This window comes from Dendropsophus ebraccatus, chromosome 2 (assembly GCF_027789765.1).
Source record: "Dendropsophus ebraccatus isolate aDenEbr1 chromosome 2, aDenEbr1.pat, whole genome shotgun sequence".
NCBI lineage: Eukaryota > Metazoa > Chordata > Amphibia > Anura > Hylidae > Dendropsophus > Dendropsophus ebraccatus.
In genome coordinates, this window is record NC_091455.1 from 131,157,954 (window position 1) to 131,183,218 (window position 25,265).

A 25,265-nucleotide genomic window follows, 5' to 3' on the forward strand; every position below is an offset into this window, starting at 1 on the left:
AATCTGATCGTTGTCTTCTATTACACAAGGCCAGTATCGTCCATAATGGCCGATAATCACTTTGTGTAATAGGGCCTTAAGTTTGTGGAGCTCAAATCATGCAGCACGTTGTGAAGCGACTCCCCCTCCTCTTTTAATAGTTCCATTCACTTAAATGAGACAAAACTGCAGTAAGCTGTAATGCTAGGCGTGCACACTACTGCAAGCAGAGCTCTGCATGGTAAACCATAAAGAGAAAGGTGGCACTCTTCATAAATTATGTGTGTTCATCTTGTACCTCTTTTGTTTCGCTTGTCACATTAAAGATTTACATGCTGTGCATTTCTTTATGTTTCAGGCCTCAATGCAAAATGAATATAATTCGAGAGAACAAGGACCTAGCCTGTTTCTATACAACAAAACATTCCTGGAGGGGCAAGTAAGTAACTTTCATAAAGTTTTGAAGAATTTAGTGACACCATATTAAGCGCAGTTCCTTTAAAAGGGTGCCATAAAGTGCCAGATCTTTGTAATTTATTTCTATTAAAAAATCCTCAGTCTTCCAGTTCTTATCATCTGCTGTATGTCCTGCAGGAAGTGGTGTATTCTTTCTGGTCTTGAGAGCAGGAGAGTTTTCTTTGGGGATTTGCTTCTGTTATGGACAGTTGCTGACATGGACAGAGGTGGAAAGAATACACCACTTCCATACAGCATCTGATAAGTGCTGGAAGACTTGAGATTTTTTTAATAGAAGTAAATTAAAAATATCTGGCTCTTTCTGGCACCAGTTAATTTGAAAGAATTTAATTTTTTCTTTTTGAACAACCCCTTTAACCCCTTGCCGCAGTATGACGTTCCGGAACGTCATGCTTTCCCTGCTTCCCCCCTCTGTCCCTAGCAGCCTCCTTCTGCAAGAAAATGGTGAAAAACTGCTGCTAAATTGTGTTTTTTATTCATACCACCTCATGATCAGGGTGTCACATGTCCCCCCCAAATGGTACCGATGGAAACGTCAACTCGTCTTACACAAATTGTTAGGTCAAGGAGACATATGGTACCTTTCAAAAATGTCTCTGTGCTTTCAAAACATTGAAAAATACTTTTATTGTGCTGCCTCATTCTTCGGATACATAAACAGCGGTGCCTTGGATTACGAGCATAATTCATTCCGGGACCGTGCTTGTAATCTAAATCCACTCTTAAACCAAAGCTAATTTTCTCATAAGAAATCATAGAAATGCAGACAATTGGTTCCACACTCCAAAAATAATAATCTATTATTCTGAATAACATGTAAAACAGAAGAGACAAACATTCAGAAACAGCAGAATATGTGATATTATAAGTTATTGTACAGTAATGGAGAGGATGGGGCACACAAGGGCTGACAGAGACTGCAGGAAGCATGAAGGAGTGAGCAGGGCAGATGTGGGCACATACATGCAGCACTCTCTGTCTGGGGAGAGAGGCGTTACAGGTATAGAGGGATAACACCCTTAGTCATGTCCCCTGATGCAAGCCCCAGCCTGAACTAGATCTGCTATGATTTGGAAGGTGAGGGAGACTTCCTGGGTCAGAGTACAGTGCTGTAGACTACGCTATGCAGACCATGCCTCTCCCCCACTCCCGCTCCCACCCAGTACAGGGAGCTCTTAAACCAAAGCAATGCTTTTACATCAAGTCACAATTTTGAAAAACTGTGATCTCTTAAACCAAAACACTCTTAAACCAAGGTACCACTGTATTCACTTATGGTGGGTCTGGCACCTCATTCAACCTTATTAGACAGCCATTAGGGCAACCTATGGTAGTTACACATTTATTAACTGCTGCAAAACTTTTAGGGTGCCTTCACACATACCATATCGCTGCATTTTTGGTGCGTTTTTTACACGCGCGTTTTAATTTTCACATGATTTTCATGTGAAAATCAAAACTCGCATGTAAAAATCGCACCAAAATCGCACCAAAAACGCAGCGTTAAAAACGCAGCGATACGGTACGTGTGAAGCTATCCTTAATCCTAATGCACTGACAGTCCCAATCCCCACCAAGCATTGCAGAGTGGGAGGCAAAATGTGATCGACTGGCTAGACTGGAAGAATTAGCTAGCTTGGAGTATTGACAGTGAGAAGTTTTTTTGCAGATCTGGCAACTATGGCTTAATTACTGCATTAACTTACCTGAGGCTCCTTAATGCATAATATGGGACAGTCTCCTCCCTTCTACCTTCCCTCTTCCTGTCACATATTTTGTTAGTATCAGTAATTTCTGGTCTTTGTTTTGTTCTCCCTTTGAGTTATATCCCCCCTGCTGCTTGTATGTTGTGGTATTATCAAAAATTTCTAATTAAGGCCACGTTCACACAGTGTATTTGTCCGTGAAACAATGGCCGTGGTTGCACAGTGCAACAATGACAGTTGTTTAATAGCACTGCCTCATTGAATAGCAGTCTATGGAAGCATGGTCGTAGTTTATACACCCTATATACACTGCGACCGTGGTTCTCTGCAGCTGCACAAAATAATTGACAGGTCTATTTTGTGCGGCTGCTATTCACTTGCACGTTTGTGAGCAATTGCTCTATTTACCAACCATTTGAGAGTGTTGCGCAAAAATTTACAACTTTTTGCGTGTTTTGTTTTGTTTTAAAGCTCTGATAAACTCCCCTCATTAACTTTATTGTAGTTAAAGGAGAAGTCCGGCAAAATTTTTTATTAAGGCATTGTATTGCCCCGCAAAAGTTATACAAATCACTTATATACACTTATTAGTGGAAATGCTAATAAAATGCTTTTTTCCCTGTGCTTACTACTGCATCAAGGCTTCACTTCCTGGATAAAATGGTGATGCCACGAGGATGATGGCAGAGGGATGCTCTGTGTCCCTCCAGTGCCCTGTGTCCCTCAGTGTCCCCCTGCCATCATCCTCTCCAGCAGCCACAGCCCGCACAGCTCTGGAGTCGGGTCGTGACACCACCATTTTATCCAGGAAGTGAAGCCTTAACCTCTTAAGGACGCATGACGTACCGGTACGTCATGCGTCCGCAAGAGGTGTTCAGAGATGACAGCTGCATCCGATTACCGGATGCAGCACTTCCCTGGTGTCTAGTGGGGTGGATTGCTCCTCCGGGACGTTGTCCCGGAGGAGCGATCCACACATCTTTTCTGGCCGGGTGTCAGCTCCAAAATGGCGCTGATCCCGGCTCGGCACTTGCCGAAAGCATCCGAGTGCCGATCTCATTGATCTTTGCTGTATAAGTATACAGCAAAGATCTCAATGAGAGATCAGTGCACTTCTACTAGAAGGAACATGCATAACAAGTCAGTTTAACCCCAGGGCGAATGGCGTTAAAACAAAAGCCCCCTAAATAAAAAAAAAAATGTGTGTTTTTAGAAACATAGAAGATTGTCGGCAGAAAAAGACCACTGGGTCCATCTAGTCTGCCCTTTTAGTATTTAAGTATTTTTTGTTCAATTTCCCCACACATTGAATTTTTTTCTGGTTTTGCAGTGTACTTTATGCAACAATTCAGCCTGTCATTGCAAAGTACAATTAGCGAGGCAAAAAATAAGGGCTCACGTGGGTCTCTAGGTGGAAAAATGCAAGTGCTATGGCCTTTTAAACACAAGAAGGAAAAAACAAAAGCGCAAAAATGAAAATTGGCTCCGTCCTTAAGAGGTTAAAGGGGAAGTCCGGCCAAAATTATTTTTTGATATGTTATTACTCATGGAAAGTTAGACAAATTTCTAATGTACATTAATTATGGGAAATGCTCATATACTGCTATTTCCCTTAATTTGGTGGCTCATGGAGTGTTAGAATTCTCAGAAGCAGTGACGTCACGACGAAAAGTGTAATTTCTGTGGAGTGTCCAGCAGGGGGCGCATCACATCGCCATCGCCACTGCCCGCGCCGCTGCTCACACAAGGACTGCTCTTCATACCCCCTCCTCCACTCCCCCACCTTCTCTTAGCTTCAAACTAACTATCCCGCTGCTCACTCCCCGCCGCCGGCTGCTGCTCCTCACACTATCCCGCCGCTCTCTGCTCCTACATACTGGCTCTCGGTCAGAGAGCCGGTATGTAGGAGCTGAGAGGGGCGGTCAGCGGCAGGATAGTTAGTTGGAAGCTAAGAGTAGGAGGGTGAGCGGAGGAGGGAGCATGAAGAGCAGTCCTTGTGTGAGCAGCGGTGCGGCGGCGATGTGATGGGGATAACACAGCTACTACTTCCCCATTTTCTGCAGATAATGGAGGAGTAGTGCTGTGTATATGTGCCCAGCAGCGAGCGGGGAGGGGGAGGTACTATGCACAGACAACTCTCTCCCTACCTGCTCGGTGCCCTGCAAATGTATTCATTGAATACATTTATGGGATACTTTAGAGAGCAAGGACACTTGCTCCCTAAAGTATTCCATAAATGTATTCAATGAAAACGTACAGTACATAACATTTTCACATACACATCAAATGATTCAATAGAGTGTCCAGCAGGGGCGCACTATATATAGAAGTCAATGGTACTCATAGGCGTCTATATATATAGTGCGCCCCCTGCTGGACACTCCATAGAAATTACACCCTTCGTTGTGACATCACTGTTTCTGAGAGAATTCTAACACTCCATGATCCACTAAATTAAGGGAAATAGCAGTATATGAGCATTTCCCATAATTAATGTACATTAGAAATTTGTCTAACTTTCCATAAGTAATAACATATCAAAAAAATAATTTTGGCCGGACTTCCCCTTTAATGCAGTAGTAAGTGTAGGGAAAAAAAGCATTTTAAAAGCATTTCCCCTAATAAGTGTATATTGGTGATTTTGTATAGCTTTTGGGGGGCAATACAATAATAAAAATTTTAGCCAGAATTCTCCTTTAAAGCGTAACTGTCATGTTTTTTTTTATTGCAGAAATCAGTAGTATTAGCGATTTTAAGAAACTCTGTAATAGGTTTCATCAGCCAAAAAAGCCTCCTTCTGTACTCAAGAAGCAATCTCCCAGCCTCCCCCCCCCTGACTTATCTGTGCATTATCAGGCAAACACGTCTTCATTACAGAGAAGCCAGTGAAGACGGGCTCTGCTCTCTCCATTGTAAGCCTATGAAGGGGGGAGGGGCTGAGGGAGATGAGGGAGCAGGAAGAGGTGACATGAAGGTCAGCTGTTTGTAGACTGTCTGGGCACCTAAACCGCAGGATTCTGGGTCAGTGCTTATCTATGAACTTACTGAGAGAAGATTGCAGGGTGTTGTGCTGTGCAGGACTGCTCCGTGCTCAGTCACTCCTAACAGCCCCTCCCCTCTCCATAGCCACATAATGGAGACAGAAATCCTGCTTCATTTGATGTGAGGGGGGAGGCTGGGAGATTGCTTTTTCACTACAGAAGGAAACTCTTTTTAGTACATAAAACCTATTACAGAGTTTCTTAAAATCGCTTGTACTGTTGATATTTAATGTTTTCAGAAAAATGACCCTGAAATGACAGTTACGCTTTAAGTTCTTCAGTTCATGTTAATACATCAGTAGATCTTTATTGTTTAATTATATTGAAGGGAATTTATAAAAACGTTGTCAGACAGAAACTATCTGATTACACATAGCAACCAATGACAACTTCACAAGCTATGTAAGGCTGACTGTCCCCTTGCAGCCTGTGATTGGCTGAGCGGGTTATTGCTGAGCTGGGAACCTGAATAAAGTGCAGGAGGAGCATGGACCGGTAAAAATAGTTGCTTCATTGTTCTTTTAAAATGATAAGTGCATAATATATATACTCTTTCCCACTCTTTTAACTTCTTACTGATTTTGTTAGCTTTGCTTTGCCTGTTGCTCAAATCCCAAATCCTCTTTGCCTCAGTGGAGAAGATAAGTCTGTAACAAAACCTCTTATTCTTTCCTGTTGTCTTAACTGTTCTTTGTTCAACTATGCGCTGTGTCAGCTTTTCCCTTCCTTAGTCAAGCATATTTTTCCAGAAAAATAAATTACCTTTATCACAGACCAAGGAAGATGCCCCTAAAATGTCTCCTTGCATATTATGCTGATTCAGTTATTTTATTAGCCCTTCGCCGTTAGTTTTTTTTTTTTTCTTTTCTTTATTGCTAGGAACTGATGCATCAAAATTTTAGTTAAATCATAAGGCGAGTTCACACATGCCATTTTCAATAGAAATGTTCTGTTTTCGATAAAATTTCAACAATAACTCACCCTTATTGGCCTAGATTTCTGTCTAAGGATCAAAAATGTATAATTTGCTGATGGAAAATTAATTAAAAAATAAGGTTTCATTTTACCAGAGCATATAGAGAATGAAAACTGAGCTCTGATATCGGTTTGCCATCGGTAAATAATATTTTGTCAATGACCCATGATGTACAATAGGGTTATTACTTTTTGGGGTGCCTTCACACCTACCGGATCCACAGCGGATCTCACTTCTGCGGATTCGAAGCGAGAACCGCTGCGGATCCGGTATCAATTCACCCCTATGATAGCACATATTCGCAGCGGAATTAACATCCCGCTATGAATATGTGCTTTAACTCCCTGGTGCCCGCTGCCCCACCGTCGCATCCTCCATCCCGGCCACATCCCCCCATCAGCCGATCTCCAGCCCGCCGCCGCGAGCATACATTACCTGCTCGGCAGTGCGGCTGCAGTGAGGCTCCCGGCTCCGGTCCCACTCAGCTGATCTGAACGGGACCGGAGCCGGCAGCCTCAATGCAGCCGCGCCGCCGAGCGGGTACTGTATGCTCTTGGCGGCGGGATGCGGGCTCGGGGTGGGCTGATGGAGGGGATGTGGCCGGGTTGGGGGGGATGCGCCGGGGATGTGACGGCTGGGCTGCGTGCACCAGGGAGTTAAAGCACATATTCACAGCGGGATGTTAATCCCGCTGCGAATATGTGCTATCATAGGGTTGAATTGATACCGGATCCGCAGCAGTTCTCGCTTTGAATCCGCAGAAGTGAGATCCGCTGTGGATCCGGTAGGTGTGAAGGCACCCTTAACCTGATATGGGTACATCTATTCCTCCTTCAGCCAAGTTTTGAACAACAATTGATCCTTTCCTTGTTGACAATATATATATATTTATTTATTTATTTTTATTGCTTTACATTACAATGGGTGCAGGAGGTTTTTCAATGAAAATAAAAAAAGAACTCCAACTTAACTAACATGTAGGCAAAAGGTTATCAAATACAACATTGGTAGTTAAAATTTTCAACAAGGTTAAAAAGCCATAACCCTAACATAGTTATTGCATGGCTGCCTGGAATTTAAAGGACAACTGTGGTGCTGAAAGGGGGGTGGGAAACACACCCACAAACACAGTTTCAAATTTTCCACCCTTCGTAGATACCTGGAGCTTGGGTCGGCATCTTCTTCTATTCTTCCTGGTTCTTAGGCTAGGAGCGTCAGATGACTGGCAGCTTGCTCAGCCAATCAGAGCCAAACAAGACGTGAGTCATCTGACGACGTAGTAGAGGAGGCTGACCTAAGGAAGAAGATCCCATGGTCGATAGGAATCGAGTAAGTGTGAATTTATTACACTTCCAGGAGGGAAACATAGGGAAGAGGGACAGAACGGTGATTGAAGTACATTACAGAGTTATGCTTTGTAATTTGTTCCAATCTTTGTTAAAAACATTTGCAGCGGAGTTGTCCATTAACACTCCATGCTGTAACTGTATGCTTGCCTTTGCTATAATACCATGAAGCAATCTCAGTAGCAGAGCTCTCCTCATAGACAGTGGAGCCAGTACTTACAGTCAACCACCAGTGATAGCAATGATGTCTGTTTTTTATAGCGTACACAGCATTGTAAGTTTGTCAGGGACAGGAGTGGCCCAGGTGACTGTGTGTGGGGTCTGCTTTGTTTTGTTTTTTGAAAGCCGGAGATCTCTTACCTCTCCCACCTCTCCCTTACCTGTCCGATTGGCAGTCTGTTACTAGGGTCTTCCTTTAGTAGCATGGTGTCAATAACCCTGATCAATTCTGTACAGTAGCAAAGCATTGGCTACTATTAGCAATCTAGTTATTACTTATACATAAAAATATTACAGATCCCCATCAAATAAAAGTTGAAATCTCCCCCCTTTTCCCATTTTACAGAAAAGTGTGTGTGTGGGGGGGGGGGGATAAAATAAACAAATTTGTAGCGTGCAGAATTGTCCTCAAATATATTACTTATTCCTGCACGTTTAACATCATACACAAAAAGCCCAGGCCTTAATAAATATTGCACATTTTCAACACTTGGTTAATGATCTATGTCAGAGTCTGTCAGGGGTACTGCTGTGCAATTTTTGCATTAAAACTCAAAATCTGTATGTGATAAATCTGACTAAAAAAAGCAGCTAATATAAACCACTCCCCCTCCCAGCGATTGATTGGTTGATTTGTCATTGCCCCAACTAGCCAGAATCCTACTCCACACTGATGAGGGGCAAATACCCCGAAATGGCTGTGGATGGAAGCCTACCTTGGCAAGCCCTTGCTATGATCGCAATACTCGTACCTTGAGTTAGACATTGACAAAAAGGGGCCACCCTGGTATTTCCCTATTTGTGTTCCAATACTCATAACCAAGTGGGACTTAAGGGGCTATTTATCAGGGTGGTGTGGTGCTCTCCCTATCATGGAGGCACCCCATGGCAACAGGCTAGAGATATCTGGCTATCCCGTGTTTTGAGACTCGCAACCGAGACTCCACAGACTCTTGTTTTGCATATGCTAAGAAAAGGTAATATTACTGAAGATGTTTCCTGCTGGGGGCTATATAACATTCTATTTATATCTGCACACACAATTTTATAGCGATTGGTTCCCTTTAAAACTTTCCTAAGTAATGCTATGTTATTGCTATATCCACTTTTTGTTCTCTCCCTCAAACCGTTTACTTTGGTAGCCTTGTAGTAGATTATATGAAACAAATGAGAGGAACTGCTCACTGGCCCTGTTAGCATTGGACTTTTTTCACAGTTCTGGTAAAACTTACATACATAGTTAATACGGTTGAAAAAAGGCACATGTCCATCAAGTACAACCTAGGAGGGGATGGATGTAGGAAAGGTGGATATACAAGGAGGGGATGGATACAGGGAAGGAAAAGGTATGATAGATAGGTTCTATACTTATGCATTTGTGTTATTTTGGTCTAAGAACTTATCTAAGCCTGTAGCAAAGCCCTCTACTGTTTTTGCTGTGACCAGATCCTGGGGTAGACTGTTCCACAGATTCACAGTTCTCATGGTAAAGAAGGCTTGCCGCCTCCGGAGATTGAACCTTTTTTTCTCCAGGCGGAGGCAATGCCCTCTTGTCCTTTGAGGGGGTTTTACCTGAAACATCCTTTCCCCATATTTCTTGTAGGGGTCTTTTATATATTTAAATAAATTAATCATATCTCCCCTTATACATTTCTTCTTGAAACAAAACAAATGTAATTCTTTAATCTCTCCTCATAACTAAGATGCTCCATTCCCCTTATTAGTTTAGTTGCCCGTCTTTGTACCCTCTCCAGCTCTAGAACATCCTTTCTATGAATCTTGTTCCAAAACTGGACAGCATACTCCAGATGAGGCCGCACCAAAGCTTTATAAAGCGGTAATATTATATCCCTGTCCCGTGAGTCCATGCCTGTTTTAATGCATGACAATATCCTGCTGGCCTTAGAAGCAGCTGACTGACATTGTGTACTGTTCTGTAGTCTATTATCTACAAGTACACCCAGATCCTTCTCCATTAGCGACTCTCCCAGAGTAACTCCCCCAAGGACATATGATGCATGTGGGTTATTCGTACCCAGGTGCATAATTTTACATTTATCCACTTTAAACCTCATTTGCCAAAATGGACGCCTAAACATTCAAGCTTACGGGTCTATACTTACCTGGGGAAGTCCTAGAGCCCTTTTTGAAGATCGGCACTACATTTGCCTCGGCACAATACCAGTCACTAAAAAATCACTGAATATTTCATACAAGAGTAAAGACATTACAGAATTGAGTTCCCTAAACTCAGGGGTGTAATCCATCAGGCCCTAGAGCTTTGGTTACATTGAGTTTATTTAATTTATCTTGGACCATATCTATAGTAAGCCAGTTCAGTACATTACACATGTTAGCAGCATTGGCCCCACCTACCTCCAGCATTGCCCCCACCCACCTCAGCTCCATCCTCTTCTTGTATATACAGAGCTGAAGAACCCTTTCATTAACTCGACTTACTCCTGGTCCCCAGTTATTAACTCCCCTTCACCATTATTTAGGGGTCCTATGGCCACCTGCCTTTCATTGTGAATTTTTGCTGCTTTTATTACTTTTTTACAAGGTTTGTTGACTTCTTTATAATGTTTAACCCCTAGATGACTCAGGGCGTACCCGTACTTCTTGGCGTCGCTAGAAGAGTTCAGGGGGGGGGGGGGGGGGGTTTGCTTGTGGGTTTCTAGGTGAAAAAAAATGCAAGTGCTATGGCATTTTAAGCACAAGGAGGAAAAAGCAAAAATTTAAATTGGCCTGGCTACTAAGGGTTAAAGTGACACTGTTGCCCCCTTTTTGCATTATCACTTCTCTACACAGGTGTAAAGGGTAAATTTAGCAGTTTTCATACCTGATTTTATATCATACGTCATGGTGCTTGTTCCAGTAAAAAGTGATCTTTTATTATCTGCGGATTGTGCTATTTGGGTGGGGCTTCACGGCTGAAACGCCACTTAGTCCCGCCCACAACAGCACCGTTGGCAATTGGTATGGGCTGACCTAGAGGGGGTGGGGCCTAAACCTTTAGGCTGGCCTGTTCAAATGGTCATCGAGGGGCAGAACCTACGCGCCGATGATGTCACGGGGCGAGGTCAACAGTGGTGTTGTGGGTGGGGCCAAGTGGTGCTTCGCCCGTTAAGCCCCGCTTAAATAGCACAATCCGCACATGATAAAAGATCACTTTTTACAGGCACCATGACTTATGATATAAAATGAGGTATGAAAATTGTACAGAAGTCATAATGCAAAAAGGGGATGACAGTGTCACTTTAAATGCTATATCTGACCCCCTAAAAGATTTGTGGGTAACTGATATTACATTTATAATTGCCGTAGCTTGTACAAATATATTTCTCTGTAATATGTAGGCCAACATATTCCACAATGCTCTATAAATATGTATGCTCCTGTAACATTCAGCAAAACAAAACAAACTCATGTGGACTGCAAAGCTTGGTTAAATCAAGTTAAATGGAATTTGCCATTATAAAATGCCCCATTTATAAAACAAGCTCTTTTAGCAATGCTTAATTTAATCCGAAATCTTCCAAGGTCTCATCATAACCTGGCCTTTCTAGTAGAGAAAACGTTTTAGCAGTCTTCTCCTTATTATAGGCTGCATTACAGTAAAAAGTGGCACCAATATGTGGAGAACAACACAGGTTTCACCATTTACAATAGGTGATGGTTACAACTCTGCCTGGCCAAAGCACTTTTCCATAAACTTTTATAAATATAGTTAGTTCCTGTGGTCTAACTGCTAGAAATGCTCTTAACAGAAGCCTTAAAGGGGTTATCTAGCGCTACAAAAACATGGCCACTTTTCCCCCTACTGTTGTCTCCAGTTCAGGTGCGGTTTGCAATTAAGCTCCATTTACTTCAATGGAACTGAGTTTTAAAACCCCACCTAAACTGGAGACAACAGTAGGGGGAAAGTGGCCATGTTTTTGTAGTGCTGGATAACCCCTTTAAGGCAAAATGGCTGCCCCCATAATCATGTACAGAAAATGGAATAAAAATCTACAATTCGAAAACCAAAAAGAAAGAAATCTGCTTCAATATCTAGTTTTAATCGGTAAGGTAATATAGGCACTACATTCCAATTTTAATGGCTCCAGCCATGGTTCACCATTGGCAATCTGGGGTACTCCAGACACTGTGTATTCTGTATGGTGGTCTTGTGAAGTATATTTTCTTTTTACAGACGGTTTGTTTTATCTCTGTTTAATTATCTGTTTAATTTTTGTGTTTTTCTAGATATAAAAGAGTATTTTCAGTCGGAACCCACGCCATAACAACTTACAACCCAACCACCCTTGAAGTTACAAATCAGGTATTGAAACATAAATTATAAAGCAGCTGTCTAATGCTGTGACTGGACTGTCAATATGCCCCTCAATACTATGTTTGGTGGAGTGAAAAATAACTAATACAGATGCTTCCTCCCCTGAATAATATAGTCCACACTGTAGCGTAGATTTCATAAGAAAATGTTTTTCATCGGATGTTGGTGTTTGTAGTAAAATATGTCTTATTGGACCAATATAAAAAAACATTTCTAATGGTTTAACGCTAAATAAAACTGAATCAGAAATCCCATAATGATTGTGGGTTTTGTTTCCCAGTGGCCTTATGGAGACATTTGTAGCATCAGTCCTGTGGGCAAAGGGCAAGGCTCAGAATTTGCCCTCACATTTCGGAAGGGCAGTGGGAAGAAATCTGAAACATTAAAGTTTTCTACAGAGCACAGAACAGAACTCCTGACAGAAGCCCTGGTAAGATATTCCTCTATCAGTCTGTCCCTGCACGCCACAGAACAGCTATATTTGTGTCTTTCATTGTGTGTGGTTCTATGCAGTGTGTTTCTTGGGTTTACTTTGCTTTTGTACTGTCATGTGAACACTGTATATTTTAACTCCAGTGTTTTTTTTTTCCCCCCAATAGCGATTCAGGACGGACTTTGCTGAAGGGAAGATTACTGGAAGGGCAAGTATACCATAAATGACTGTAATGGCTTAAAGCCCTATGATTGTCATAATGGTCGTAATACACCAGGAATTCTTTAATACATGGAGGGTTTTTATTTTTGTAATTTTAAAGAAACAATAAAAAAATTACTACAGCGTTAAGAGCTAAGTATCTTTTCGAATATGAAAAGCCTTTGGAATTTTTTACTCTTAACTATACCATTAGAAATCAGGGTAGCAGTTTTAACAGTGAATTTTTGACAGCTTTCTGATGTGCATACATTAAAAATTACAGATGGGTTAAATTTTTTTACCCTGAACATAAGAATTTGTTGGAAAACATTAGTGGAACTTCTCCTTTTATGAAAACTTTTCTAAAGAAAATGTTTCTCTTAACTAGAAAAGTATACCAGTTACCCTACTATATGAGAATTAAGCAGAATTTTGTGCATCTGACAGCAGCTTTGGTGAAACATGAATTAATCTTCTCACATTCATTTGAATGGGAAACATGCAACTTCTTCAATGGAAATGATATGTCCTCAATCTAGTTGCACTAAGTATGTGCCAAAACTGTATGTGAGTCTGTCACTAGGATGTGCCTTCACTTCATGATCAATAAATGTCTAAGCTCCGGGACACAAACAGTCCTGAAAATGAGGGGACTGCAATGCTAATTTAACGGGAAAGGCATTGCAACACTAAATCATAACTGGTTCCCCTTCTTTTTCTGGATCAGTTTGGAAGTCCCAAAGGTTGCACCTGGACCAATCATTAAATGAAGGGATATCCTAATGGTATGCAAGCATTAATAGCTGGGAACTCTTCTTTAAAGGGGTAGTGCGGGGTAAAGCATTTTTTCACTAAATAACACACATTACAAAGTTATACAACATTGTAATGTGTGCTATTAAAGTGAATGCAGCTGGAGGGGGGCCGGCATGAGGGAGGACTGGAGCGGTCCGGCCGGCCTCCTGAAGATAGCGTGATCGTCCCAAGATGGCGGCCGGGGTCGACAGTAATTCCGTAAGTATACAGCTTCACACTTCTGGGTCTAGTGTGAGGGGGAAACATGGGGAAAGGAGCCATTCACTTAAATAACCACATTACAATGTTGTATAACGTTGTAATGTGTGTTATTTTGTGAAATAATGCTTTACACCGCACTACCCCTTTAAGGGCGTTTTGTCATTTTTGCAGTTTTTCTGGGTAAGACTGTCATTAGCCACACACTGGCTCCTGCAGAATGCCTTCTGATGAATATTCAGGCAGTGCTCTCCAGTAATCAGCAGCACAGAGTTTCTTTCACTGCACAGTGTCGGCTGAATAGTCATCAGTAAGCATTCTGCAGGAGCAAAAGTCACACATTGACACATGTGTGTATATATATATATATATATATATATATATATAATCTATATCATTATTGAGATAAATGGTTCTCACCTGTTTCTATTAAGTTGATTTGCTTAGTCTGTTGTCCTGTTTCAGAGGTACAACTGCTACAAGCATCACTGGAGTGATAGCAGAAAATTAGTCACTCTGGAAGTGACTCCGGGGGGAATAGACCAAATTGATCCATCAAATAATCGTGTCCTCTGCTCTTACGACTATCGGAATATTGAAGGCTTTGCAGAGGTGTCCGATTACCAAGGAGGGTTCTGCATACTGTATGGAGGTTTTAGTCGATTGGTAAGTGTTGCTGAGGTTTCATGACTATACAGTATGTCCTTTTAAAGAAATTGTAAGAACTTTTCATTATTATTATTATATATTTTTTTTTGCATTTCGTTGACCATGATGGTCATCGGGATGTATGTGACTTTACACTGTAGACAACCCAAAAAGAAAAAGCTGCAATGCAAAACGTGTGAAGGACAAAGTGACAGCCTGAGCTAATGATGAAAAAGGAAGAGGTTTTCAGACTACCTTAGACCACATGTAAATAGTTTGTCCAAGCTGCAGTCACCACCTATGGCTGTGTTGTAATGGAGCTGTGTTGTAATCTAAATAGCAGCTAAAATAAGAAAAAAAAATCATTTCAAGACATTGTGGTCCTGAATTTCATGAGATGGAAAATACCCCTTGAATACCTTACCTATCTCCTCCAGATTCAGATTGGCACTGCTGCATCCCTTCTCACTTCCTGGTTTGGAGTAGGGGTTTGTTTCGCAGGGTCTGGGAGACAGCGATGCTGAGCTAAATCTGCTCTAGGGCTTGTAGATTGTCCCTAGAGACATGTGTAAACTCAGTGGGAGACATAGAACGAGTGAAAACATACTTGCCAGCTCCTGAGGATCCTGGCGATCTTGTGATGTTACAGTTCGGGCCACCATCCTCTTAGCACAGTTGTGCTGATTAAGTTCCCAGCAGCGCAGCCTGTTTAGAGGCTGCTTTGCCTGTCAATCACCCCCGCAGAGTGTGCTAAAAGCCCGTGAGCCGGAACTAGTTATAAGCTGTTAATGAAAATGTAGGCACCAGAGCCACATGAAAGAATTGATCGTTCCAGTGCCATGATTGTAAATGTTTTTTTTTTCCTTTCAGCATTTATTTGCTACAGAACAAAGAGATGAAATAATAAAAAGTGCTATAGAGCACGCTGGCAACTACATAGGGATTTCACTGAGGATAAGAAAAGATCCTATAGACTTTGAGCACTTTCTAAACCTTCGTTTGGGGAAATATAGCAATGATGAATCGATCACTTCACTAGCAGAATTCATTGTACAGAAGATCACTCCAAGGCATACAGTAAGATTTTTTTTATAAGTACCTATTAGGTTCATTTAAACTGGCTGGCCATGATAAGAGAAAGATAGGTTTGTGTCTCAGCTGACAGGCAGCTTCTCCTATAGACTTTACTCTGAAGGAGACAGAGCAGCCTGCATTCTGTGAAATCATGCAAGCTGCAAATGGAAAACTTGTTTGTTTTTTATTTTAAATAGTGGTCTACCAGGAAATAGTTTTTACACCATAAGTGTGAAGTAATAATAAATTGCTTTAAGAGGTTTCCACAACCTTTTATAAGCTACATGTGTCAAACTCCTGACCCTCTAGCAGTTGTAAAAGTAGAATTCAAATCATGAGGATATCTCTGGAATATTCCAATGACAGTGACATTCTCATATTTCCCTCCTGTATGTTTTCTGTAGGTATTGATATGTGTTCTCTTTTTTCCTGTCCACTGATCAATGAAATCTATTCAGTAGATGTTCAGGGGGTCTTCAGTTGATGCTGTGTCTCACGGTCACTGGCGCTTTGAGTAATTCGTTGCTTTGTATTTTGAAGACTTACCAGAATTGTCAGTGTAATAATTGAATTGTAATTTTCCAGAAATATCCTGTTTCTTCTAGAATTACATTAGGAGGAAGTTGTGGAAATACAATCATTTAATTATACGTTATGTTTTAGGAACCAGTGAAGCGATTATTAGCACTTACTGAAACTTGCCTAGTGGAACGAGACCCAGCAACCTACAACATTGTAACATTGAAGCCACTAGGGGAGGTAAGTCTCAATTGGAATTTGAGGTTAAACATCTCTGGAACGCTGGCGACCTCCAACACGTGCATGCTGCGTCTAAAACAAATGTTTGTGTACTTTGCTTTGCCATGTTAGCTGCATAGTTTAAGGATATTATCTTACTGCTATACTTTCTCATAGAAAATAGATTATAATAAATTATGTATGTTTAATGCTCCATTCCTGAAGAGTGGAAAATATTAAGTTTAGCAAATTCTGGGTAGAGAGGATATGCAAAATAGCTCTCACACCTCTTAGACAAAGAGGTAACCCTTCAAGTCAGTGTTTTACTTAATCTAGGAGACTTAGAACATTGACTGGGGATCTGTGCCAAGCTAAACAATGAGGGCTATTTTGCATATCGTTTCTTCCCAAATATAAATATATATTTTATATCAACTATAACATTAAAACCATGTGAATATTGAATTTGTGAAAAGTGAATATTGATTATATTGCACAAAGGTAATAAAGCCTGTCCAGTAGTGGAATATGTTGGGCAATAAGTGAACAGTGTGTTCTTGAAGTGTTGGTTACAGAAAAAATGTGTATGGATTTGAGAAAAAAAGCCATATGTGATGACTAGATGATTGGTTCAAAGCTTTTCTAAAACTTAAGATCTTGTGAGCAGTCCTATGTGTGATGCATGTCTGACCTGTAGATATCCCCCTATTCTTTTGAAATCATATTTAGCTAAAGCTGCAAAGCACCATCGTGTGACATGTCTCTGTCATTGTTATTTAGACACTGCACCGCTATTGTATGGTGCTCTCATTCACTCCTTCACTTATGTCAAAAACAAGGAGCTGGAAGTCTATTAGTATGTGCAATCAATGCAGGAGTAATGGAAAGGGCCAGTAACTATTACTGGGATTTTTTCATTGCTTCTACTAATCTTGTTTTTGGCATTTGAGGGATTCCTAGAGGTTTGACCAGTCAAAAGTTAAAGGGAGGTTCTCATCCCAACTTTATATATTTATACTTGTAGGACCTGTTAAGTCAAATATTTTTGCAAATACATTTATTTAACTTGCCCCCCTTCTCCTGACATGCTACCCTTTCCCTCCCATTGTTGACAGCTTATCGTCTAGGTTATCGACCATCACTCTGCACTAAAAACAGTGGTCTGGCTCAGGGCTTTGGAGTCAGTAGGCCGCAGCTCAGACTCTGACTCCTAAATTTTATCAGGGACAGACTCAGACGCCTGCTCCTTCATAAATGGTTAATCAGACACCAGGGGAGTTATTTATCACACCGGTGTAAAGTAGATCGGGCTCAGCAGCTTCTCCCTAATGTCCTACATAATCCTGGGCGACTTCTGAGGAAATGAGTAAATAAGGCAAAGATATAAAGTGGATTCTCCTGTGTGTGCAGTGGATGCAGCTAGTCTCCAGCCTCCATGTCCTAAAGAACTCAAAACTAGGCTAGATAGACCAGGTGGTCTTTTCCTGTTGACAATGTTTCAGACTAAATATCCACCATACACTAAGGAAAACTGCTAACAATGTCTGTGATATAGACGTCAACCATAAGTCCAGATTTATCAGCTCTCTGTTAGCTCTCCTGAATCATCGTGGCCCCACAGGAACTGCCGGCTCAGCTAGTCAGTGACTGCAGCTGTATCCCACCTCATTCACTGATTGGCTAAGTGGGGCTGTGACATCACAGGATCGGGAGCCCGGCGGGGGACCATGAGCCGTGACACTGCACTGCAGGGGCACAAGGACGGGTAAAAAAGACTTCTTTATTTTGACCCCCAACAACCCCTGTCCCACCTGTATTTTTCACTGTTGCCCAGAATACCCCTTTAATTCCTGCCTCTCTCTCTTAAACACACATGTAGCCAGCTGTAGCCATAAAACATTGAAGAAAAAACACACAATCTTCTCCCAGAGAAGAAAACCCCACACTGAGGACAGTGGTTACTGCTGCACTACTTATGTCTTCTCCTCCTACTTCTCTATATTATACAGGACTGCTCATTACACTGCTGCTCACATACAATCATCCAGCATCCAGGAAGAGAACAGCACAGATCTCCCCCCACACAATGGGCTCTTCCAGCTCAGAAACAAACTGCCAAACAGTGACCGCCAACTTTTCCCTGATCACCCTTAGGCTTCGTTCCCACTGAGCAAAACTAGCGGAATTCCCTGACTGAAATGTCCGCTGCGGAATGCCATTAGCTTCCCTCTCATAATGGGAGTCTATGGGAGGCGCGCGCTCCTGCTTTGTCCGCGCTGAAGAATGAACACGCGGACAGAGCAGGAGAGTGCGCTTCCCATAGACTTCCATTATGAGAGGGAGGCTAACGGCGGCGTCCGCCGCGGAATTCCGCTAGTTTTGCTCAGTGGGAACGAAGCCTTATACAGTATAATAGGGCCAGTGCTTTATTACTGATATGTGGAGGAATGGCTTCACCTTTTCTAACTAAATGTATGTGATATTGTTTTTCTGTCTTTTATAATTAAGGGCCTTAGATTAATAGAACAAACTATATTAATGAGGAACATTTATAAAACTCATATAAAAACTCAATTATAAAATTTTAAAAGATTGTTTTTGAAGTTGACATCTAATTCGGAGAGAGATCCTGTTTACTAAATAAATTTATTTTGAAAAATTATTAACTGTAGGTTGACGTGGGGGTACTCCTTTTAAAGAATATGAAAACTCCTCTATGATTGTTTTGAAGGGCTAACGGGTGGTGCATCCTATATATAATTTATTTTTAATTAATTTGTCTAGATTTTTGCACTTGTGTATGACACAGAGAATCCTCAACTATTTACCATTGAGTTTATCAAAGGCCAGATTCGGAAATACTCCTCGACTGAAAGGTATTGCTTTTACACTTTTACGGTTTGTTCAAGCAGCTATGTATATTTCAAGTAATGTTTAAATTTCACACAGCCTCATTGATTTTTACATTGTTGAAGTGATTGTAACTACAATCAGTCTACCTGTTGGTGTACATTGTAGTCCATAATTTTTGACGTGACACAGAAATAAGACATCGGAATGTTAATCCTTTTCCTAGACAGTGATAGTTCCCCTTTAAACTATCAGCAGGTTAGATGAATCTAATGATAATCAATGGATGGGGCTGGCCAATGATGCATCAGTGCTTCTAAAAGTGCTCTGGATCAGCATGTTAGATTGGTCTAATTTGCTGATAGTTCCCCTTTAATATTATTTACTATATACAAAATTATGTTCACATTTAAAAGCATTTTCCTGGAAAAATCAATCGATTAGTTGTTGCTTGCCAATGTGCCCACACCAGACACCCCTGCTGATCAGCTGTTTTTCGCTGGCACTTCACTGAGGATTGAGTTGTTGCTGCTAAAGTACTGCAGCCTCTGCTCCCATTTCAATAGGAGCTGAGGCACCAGCACCCCATCGCCACTGTTACACAGGAAATTGACCTTACTGCTTCCAGTTCGTGGCTCCCAATGTAGTGTGGGTGCCGAACAGCCTGATCAGCAGGGGGTGCTGGATGTCCTGTGGATAGCTTATCAAATGATTTTCTTTGCTGGGTAACCTTTAGTTATTAGTCGTAGTTATTGAGATAAACTGAAAAGGTCTGACTTTCATTTGAAGATTTTTATTCTCAGAGATTCCTTGTTGGCGAGCCTTTTAGATGGGGTCAGAGCTTCCGGAAATAGGGATGTCTGTGTGAAAATGACTCCAACACATAGAGGCCAACGGTGGGGTCTCATGAGTGTACCTGTGGATGAAGAAGTGGAAAGTCTACATTTGAGATTTCTTACCACTCCTCCAAGTAAGCAGACATAAACGCCTATATAATAAATACAGTATAATATATATTTTATTTACCCTTTAAAGCCTATAGACTGGTCCTATGGCGCCATTCGGATCCTGCTGGCAGCGACGTCACAATTTTCCTGAAGGCCTAAAGTAAGGGTCTTCAATGCATCTCTATGAGAGCGCTGGATTAAAGACCCGAGCTCTTTAGCTGCAAGCCAGCGACAAGGTCACATGGGTTTTAAACCGCGCAATAGGACTGGAATGAAGCCACACTGCAGGACACTGATCATAAATGCTAAGTCTACGTGCCAGTCTGCAGTGGGGCGAGGAATTAATGAAAAACAAAAAATGCTTCTTTAATGCAAATACGGTGGTTCCTCAGTTCTCAAACTCTGAGCTTGAACAATTCGGTTCTCAAAGAATATTTTCAAGGAAGGTTTGCTACCGAACTCAGAACACTTGCTTGGTTCTCAAACACTTTTTCAGCACCCAGTCTTGAAGTCTTATGTAAAACCACAGCACACAGCACCACAGATCACACAAAGAGATACTGACATAGTGTCGGTGCTGTTGGCATCAATATGTGGCTTCATTGCTTGGTGTTCCCTGTTTGACACCTGCTTGAGCCTTCCCGTCTAGTCCACTTCTCTACTGTACTGTCTGTACCGGCTGGCTCCTCCTGCTGACACCATACACCTGCACTATAAAGATTTAGGTGTTCCTGTTTGTTCCTGTGTCATTATTTTGTTTAACATGTATAATACTGTAGTGGGTAAATTGTACATTTGTCATGACACATACAGGCACAGTAGATTGGTGAATGCTGGAGCCAATCAAACGCCTTATGAGGAAAAAACGCTCGGTTCTCAACCATCCTGCCAAAACAGATTGGGTTTGAGAACAGAGGTTACACTGTATAAGTAACTTCTAAATAGTCTTCATTAAATATTTGCCATTATTTAGTTGCTACCATGAGAAATAAATCTATGAGATGAACTTTCTCTTATCCAACACTAGTTTGTATTGAGGATGTGGGAGGGTGCATAGGACACACGTCAGTTTGCAGGGGATCATCATACTGGTTGTGTAGAGTGAATGCTGAGCTCACACAGAAAACTAGAGACTGTAGAAGTCAAACTAAGCAAAAGCTTAAATTTACATTTTTTTTCTTCATGAGTTCAAAGCAAGAATTTAAAAAAAAATGCCTTTCAAGAAGTTATTTTCTTTGTAATTATAGCCAATTTTTTATGTGTATGTGTTAGCTTACCATTGGAATTTAGAGTGAATTAATTTATTACATGAATGAACTGATCATTTTTAATTTTCTACAGATGGTGTGTTTGCAGATGCAGTTTTCAGGTTCAATTCTAACATCTCTTATAGTGGAGTTCTGCATGCAGTAACCCAAGATGTAAGTATAGGTTTAATATTATATAAGATATTGTTTATTATATCATTAGTTATATTATATGATAGTTTATTATATTGTGTTCATATGAATTTCATATGTTCATAAAAAGTTTTGTTAAATGATACCTGTCATGCAGAGAATTCAGTCTAGTCTGCAGACAGCAGGATATATTATAATATCCGGTCATTAATTCATTTAAACCTCTGTTCATTCTGAACTTGGTATTCATGTGCATGGGCCTACTTGGTAATGAGAACCATTTCTATGTATAGGTTTACATGCAGAAATAGCTGTCAATCACAATGTAGGTCCGCCCACTTGTTTGTTTCAGTCAGATATTATTAGGTTATAGCTCTAAGTTTGTGGTTTAAATATACTACATACAGCCATAAATCTCCTGGAATATACACTATACATATTTATAGCCTACAATGAGCCCATCATATGTCAGAAATGTATCCTATTGCTATACTTTATATTGTTTTTTTCCCCTCATGTTTTTATCCTTATCTTCATGTTGTACCAGTAAGTAAAACTTTTTTTTGTGCTAAATCCATACCTGTAATAAGAGGTAGATGCCTTTTAAACAATTGCATGTAGAAGATTACTCTGAAGATAGAAAGTCATGGGTGCCAAAGGCTCTTGTTATTCCTCTTCCAAATAATGTGCCTTGAAACAAACTGTACCAGCAGTTTATTCTTGCCTCTAGATTTCCTTTTCAGCTTGATACCAGGCACATTATGAAGCACTCCAAAAAGTGGTATAGTGGTGGCTTTAGCTGCACGTATTTGTTTTTTTATGTATGTTGTAACTTGTTTTATACCCTTGTTTAAACTTCCTCTGTACAGGTCCATTTTTATAGTTAGTGTAATATATGTTCTAGTGTAGTTAGCACATACAGTAAGTTTGCTCTTTCTCTCCTCCTGAGTAACAGAACACTTTTTTGTTTACCCAATGTGTTCTTATTCTTTCTGTACAGGGCCTATTCTCAGAAAACAAGGAGAAGTTAATAAATAATGCCATCACATCCTTACTCTCCCAAGAAGGAGACCAGACAGCATCTAATGCAGAGCTGGAGAGTCAGTTCCAGGCAGTCAGAAGATTAGTGGCTTCAAAAGCCGGATTCCTGGCCTTTACTCAGCTACCAAAGTAAGCATGCATTACGATAAAAAGCTGTCTTCTGCTGCTCCGCTACTTGCCTGAGGTCTCATATGCAGTCAGATGAGTTGGACTTTTTAGATTAATATTTTATACTCCTCTTCACAAAGGTTCAGCTATATCGTCCCCCTCTGATTTCTCCTCACTGTACTAAAATTGGCATAATGGCATTTAGTGCATGCAGAGTCTTAGACTGAATGTTTACTGGTTAAAACATATAATATGAGTAAAATTGTACATTTAATTACTGAGAGATTTTCCATATGTAATAAACAATAGATAGATAATAAATAAATAGACATAATGTACACTTCATTGGATTCTTTTTACAAAGTGTTTCTAAATATTTTTGGGGGCATAGATTTTCCTGGCTCTGCAGAGATATATTGCTCCCTCACCCCTAAATCCACCATGACTTCAGTGTGCTCCCCAAAATGGCCAACTCCAATCACTAGCCAGAAGATCATATGCTGTACAAGCATACAGAGATACCAGGCCAGTGGTTGACTTCAGCATTATGGCCAGACATGCTTTTTCCATATGTTTTTTTTTTAACATATTAACATGGTTTCCTAACCATGATCTCCCAGGGTCCTCTTGTGGCATCTTTAAATCCCCCCAATGAATGCTCCCTCTGCAACTTACTAGGCAGATTAGTCTCGGCACTGACAGCCCACTCAGCCAATCACTGACCAGAGCACTGTGCCACTTCCTTCAGTGATTAGCTGGGCGGGACGAGCTGTCGCTGCCGAGAAAAATCCGTCTTGGAAGTAGTGGCTGTGGGTACTTGGCCATTCACTTCAATGGGCTGACATATGTCAAACTAAGTGCCATTAACTCCCGTGGCCTGGGAAAATACTGTCCCGGGTCCCCGCTCCTGCTTGCTTTAGGGCCTTCTGGTGTTTCATGGCGGTCAGCCAATCAGACCAAGCCCACATACAAGAGTATGTTGGCTTGGTCTTGCGACTTAGGGGTTGCTGGATTGTTGGATTGCCACCCCAAATCCCCCGCCCCCCCCCACTGTGGGATCTGGCTTTGTGGTGGTGGTGGTCACCGACTGACACTACACCATTGCTACAATAGGAATTCATGTGTATCAGAGACCTGCATGTGTTACATGAGGCAATATGGTTTGATCAAATTTTATACCAACTTCTCATGTTGGTTTTTAATGTAGCGGGAAAACTTTAGTATCAAACATGGGTGCGATGTGCAGCCATTTCCTTGTTCCCCAGGCTTGTGCATTTATGACAATCTGTATTGGATGTCTTGATTGTATTAATAGAGAAGTGGTGGCCATATTTCTTAGTTTAATTCTTACACTTTTTTGTGTTGGTGACTATGCTAATATTCCTTTTTTTCCTTTGGACTGAAGGTTTCGGGAACGTCTGGGAGTAAAAGTAGTGAAGGCTCTAAAGAGGAATAATGATGGTGTGACCCATGCTGCTATTGACATGCTATGTGCACTTATGTGTGTAAGTTTGTTAATGTGCTTCACAGTAGTGGACTAACCATAGTGCTAAAATGTTTCATCTACCCATTACTGACAGTGGGGAAATTATACATTTACAAAGTGCTGTATGCATATAAAATCTGCGTGAATGTCCTGTTACTCTATGTGCTTCTGGACTTCGTGAATAGATGAATAATCCTGTGTGTGTGTGTTAGTCTGAGGTGTAAAGGCATGTGATGGAGCATTACTTACTTGCTTAGCTATGCTTTTCCAGGAAATTAGAAATACGCATTCATCTGTATGTCAGAAAAAAAGTTGGCATTCATAGAAACTTGTGATTATTAGATCACATTTTATCATTAAAAAAAAAATATTTTTTGTGTTTAACCTAATGTCGCTCTGCAGCTCCGACTAGTGTTCTTTGTTTAACACTAGTATAACATTGTAACACTATGTATACAACATTGTAAAAGCTACCTGAAAACTATTAGCTAAGCTGCTGTTTCACTATGAGATAGTACAGTATATAAATTTAGACCATGTGTCCTTTTCAGATGAATTAGCTAAACATTCATTCTGTATTAAGCAGGTAATCCTAAGCTTAAAGCGCAACTATAATTTCAGTAGCCAAAAAATGAAATTCCTCAAATAAAAAGCCCTCGTGTTACCTTTTAAAAAGAGCCCTAAACTGCGATGATAGCGTGTACGCTCGCTGAGATATCCCCAGTTGTTTGGCTCAGAAGAATAAATGAATTTTTCTTCTGGCTGACTGAATGTGGGCGTGGCCTATCCCTCATCTCCCTGGCTGCGCCCCTCCATTCACTGAGCCGCACCTCAGCAGATGTATCACACATAGCAGGATCATATAGAGCCCCAACATACAGTATCACAATGTAAGATTAGATACAGAGCTCCAGCAGATGGTATCACACACAGTGGGATTAGATACAGCCTAGGGCTGGGCGGTATACCGCAAAAATACCGATACCGTCTCTGGCGTCGGTTAACCGACCTCAACTCTGCCAGGACGGTATCTGCGGTATTTCCCCCCTCCCTCCTCCTCCTCCTCACCCTGCGGCCGCATGCTCTGCTCCACTCCGTTTAATCTTCCTGAGGAGGAAGACTGGAGATCTGACAGGCTGCGCACAGGCGTGCTCTGTGCTCAGCGCTGCTGCTGCTTCCGGGCGGCTCTGGAGGCTGCACGGTGTGCCCTGCCTCCCCTCTCCCGTACATAAAGTGGCTGCTGGG

The 25,265-nt window shown here is 41.2% G+C and overlaps 1 protein-coding gene across 2 annotated transcripts in view; it reads left to right on the plus strand.

Annotated features, from left to right (window-relative positions):
• The window catches only part of DNAJC13 (DnaJ heat shock protein family (Hsp40) member C13), a 147,842-nt gene that overhangs the window by 43,615 nt on the left and 78,962 nt on the right, over nt 1-25,265 (plus strand). For both annotated transcript variants that reach the window (XM_069958340.1, XM_069958341.1), the window contains exons 2-13: nt 338-418; nt 11,993-12,068; nt 12,361-12,510; nt 12,680-12,721; nt 14,194-14,394; nt 15,247-15,453; nt 16,114-16,209; nt 18,973-19,064; nt 19,842-20,008; nt 21,327-21,406; nt 22,386-22,555; nt 23,940-24,039. In XM_069958340.1, coding sequence (XP_069814441.1) covers nt 351-418; nt 11,993-12,068; nt 12,361-12,510; nt 12,680-12,721; nt 14,194-14,394; nt 15,247-15,453; nt 16,114-16,209; nt 18,973-19,064; nt 19,842-20,008; nt 21,327-21,406; nt 22,386-22,555; nt 23,940-24,039 — 1,449 coding nt within the window. In that variant the 5' untranslated portion in view covers nt 338-350. The remainder of the gene's footprint in view (nt 1-337; nt 419-11,992; nt 12,069-12,360; nt 12,511-12,679; nt 12,722-14,193; nt 14,395-15,246; nt 15,454-16,113; nt 16,210-18,972; nt 19,065-19,841; nt 20,009-21,326; nt 21,407-22,385; nt 22,556-23,939; nt 24,040-25,265) is intronic.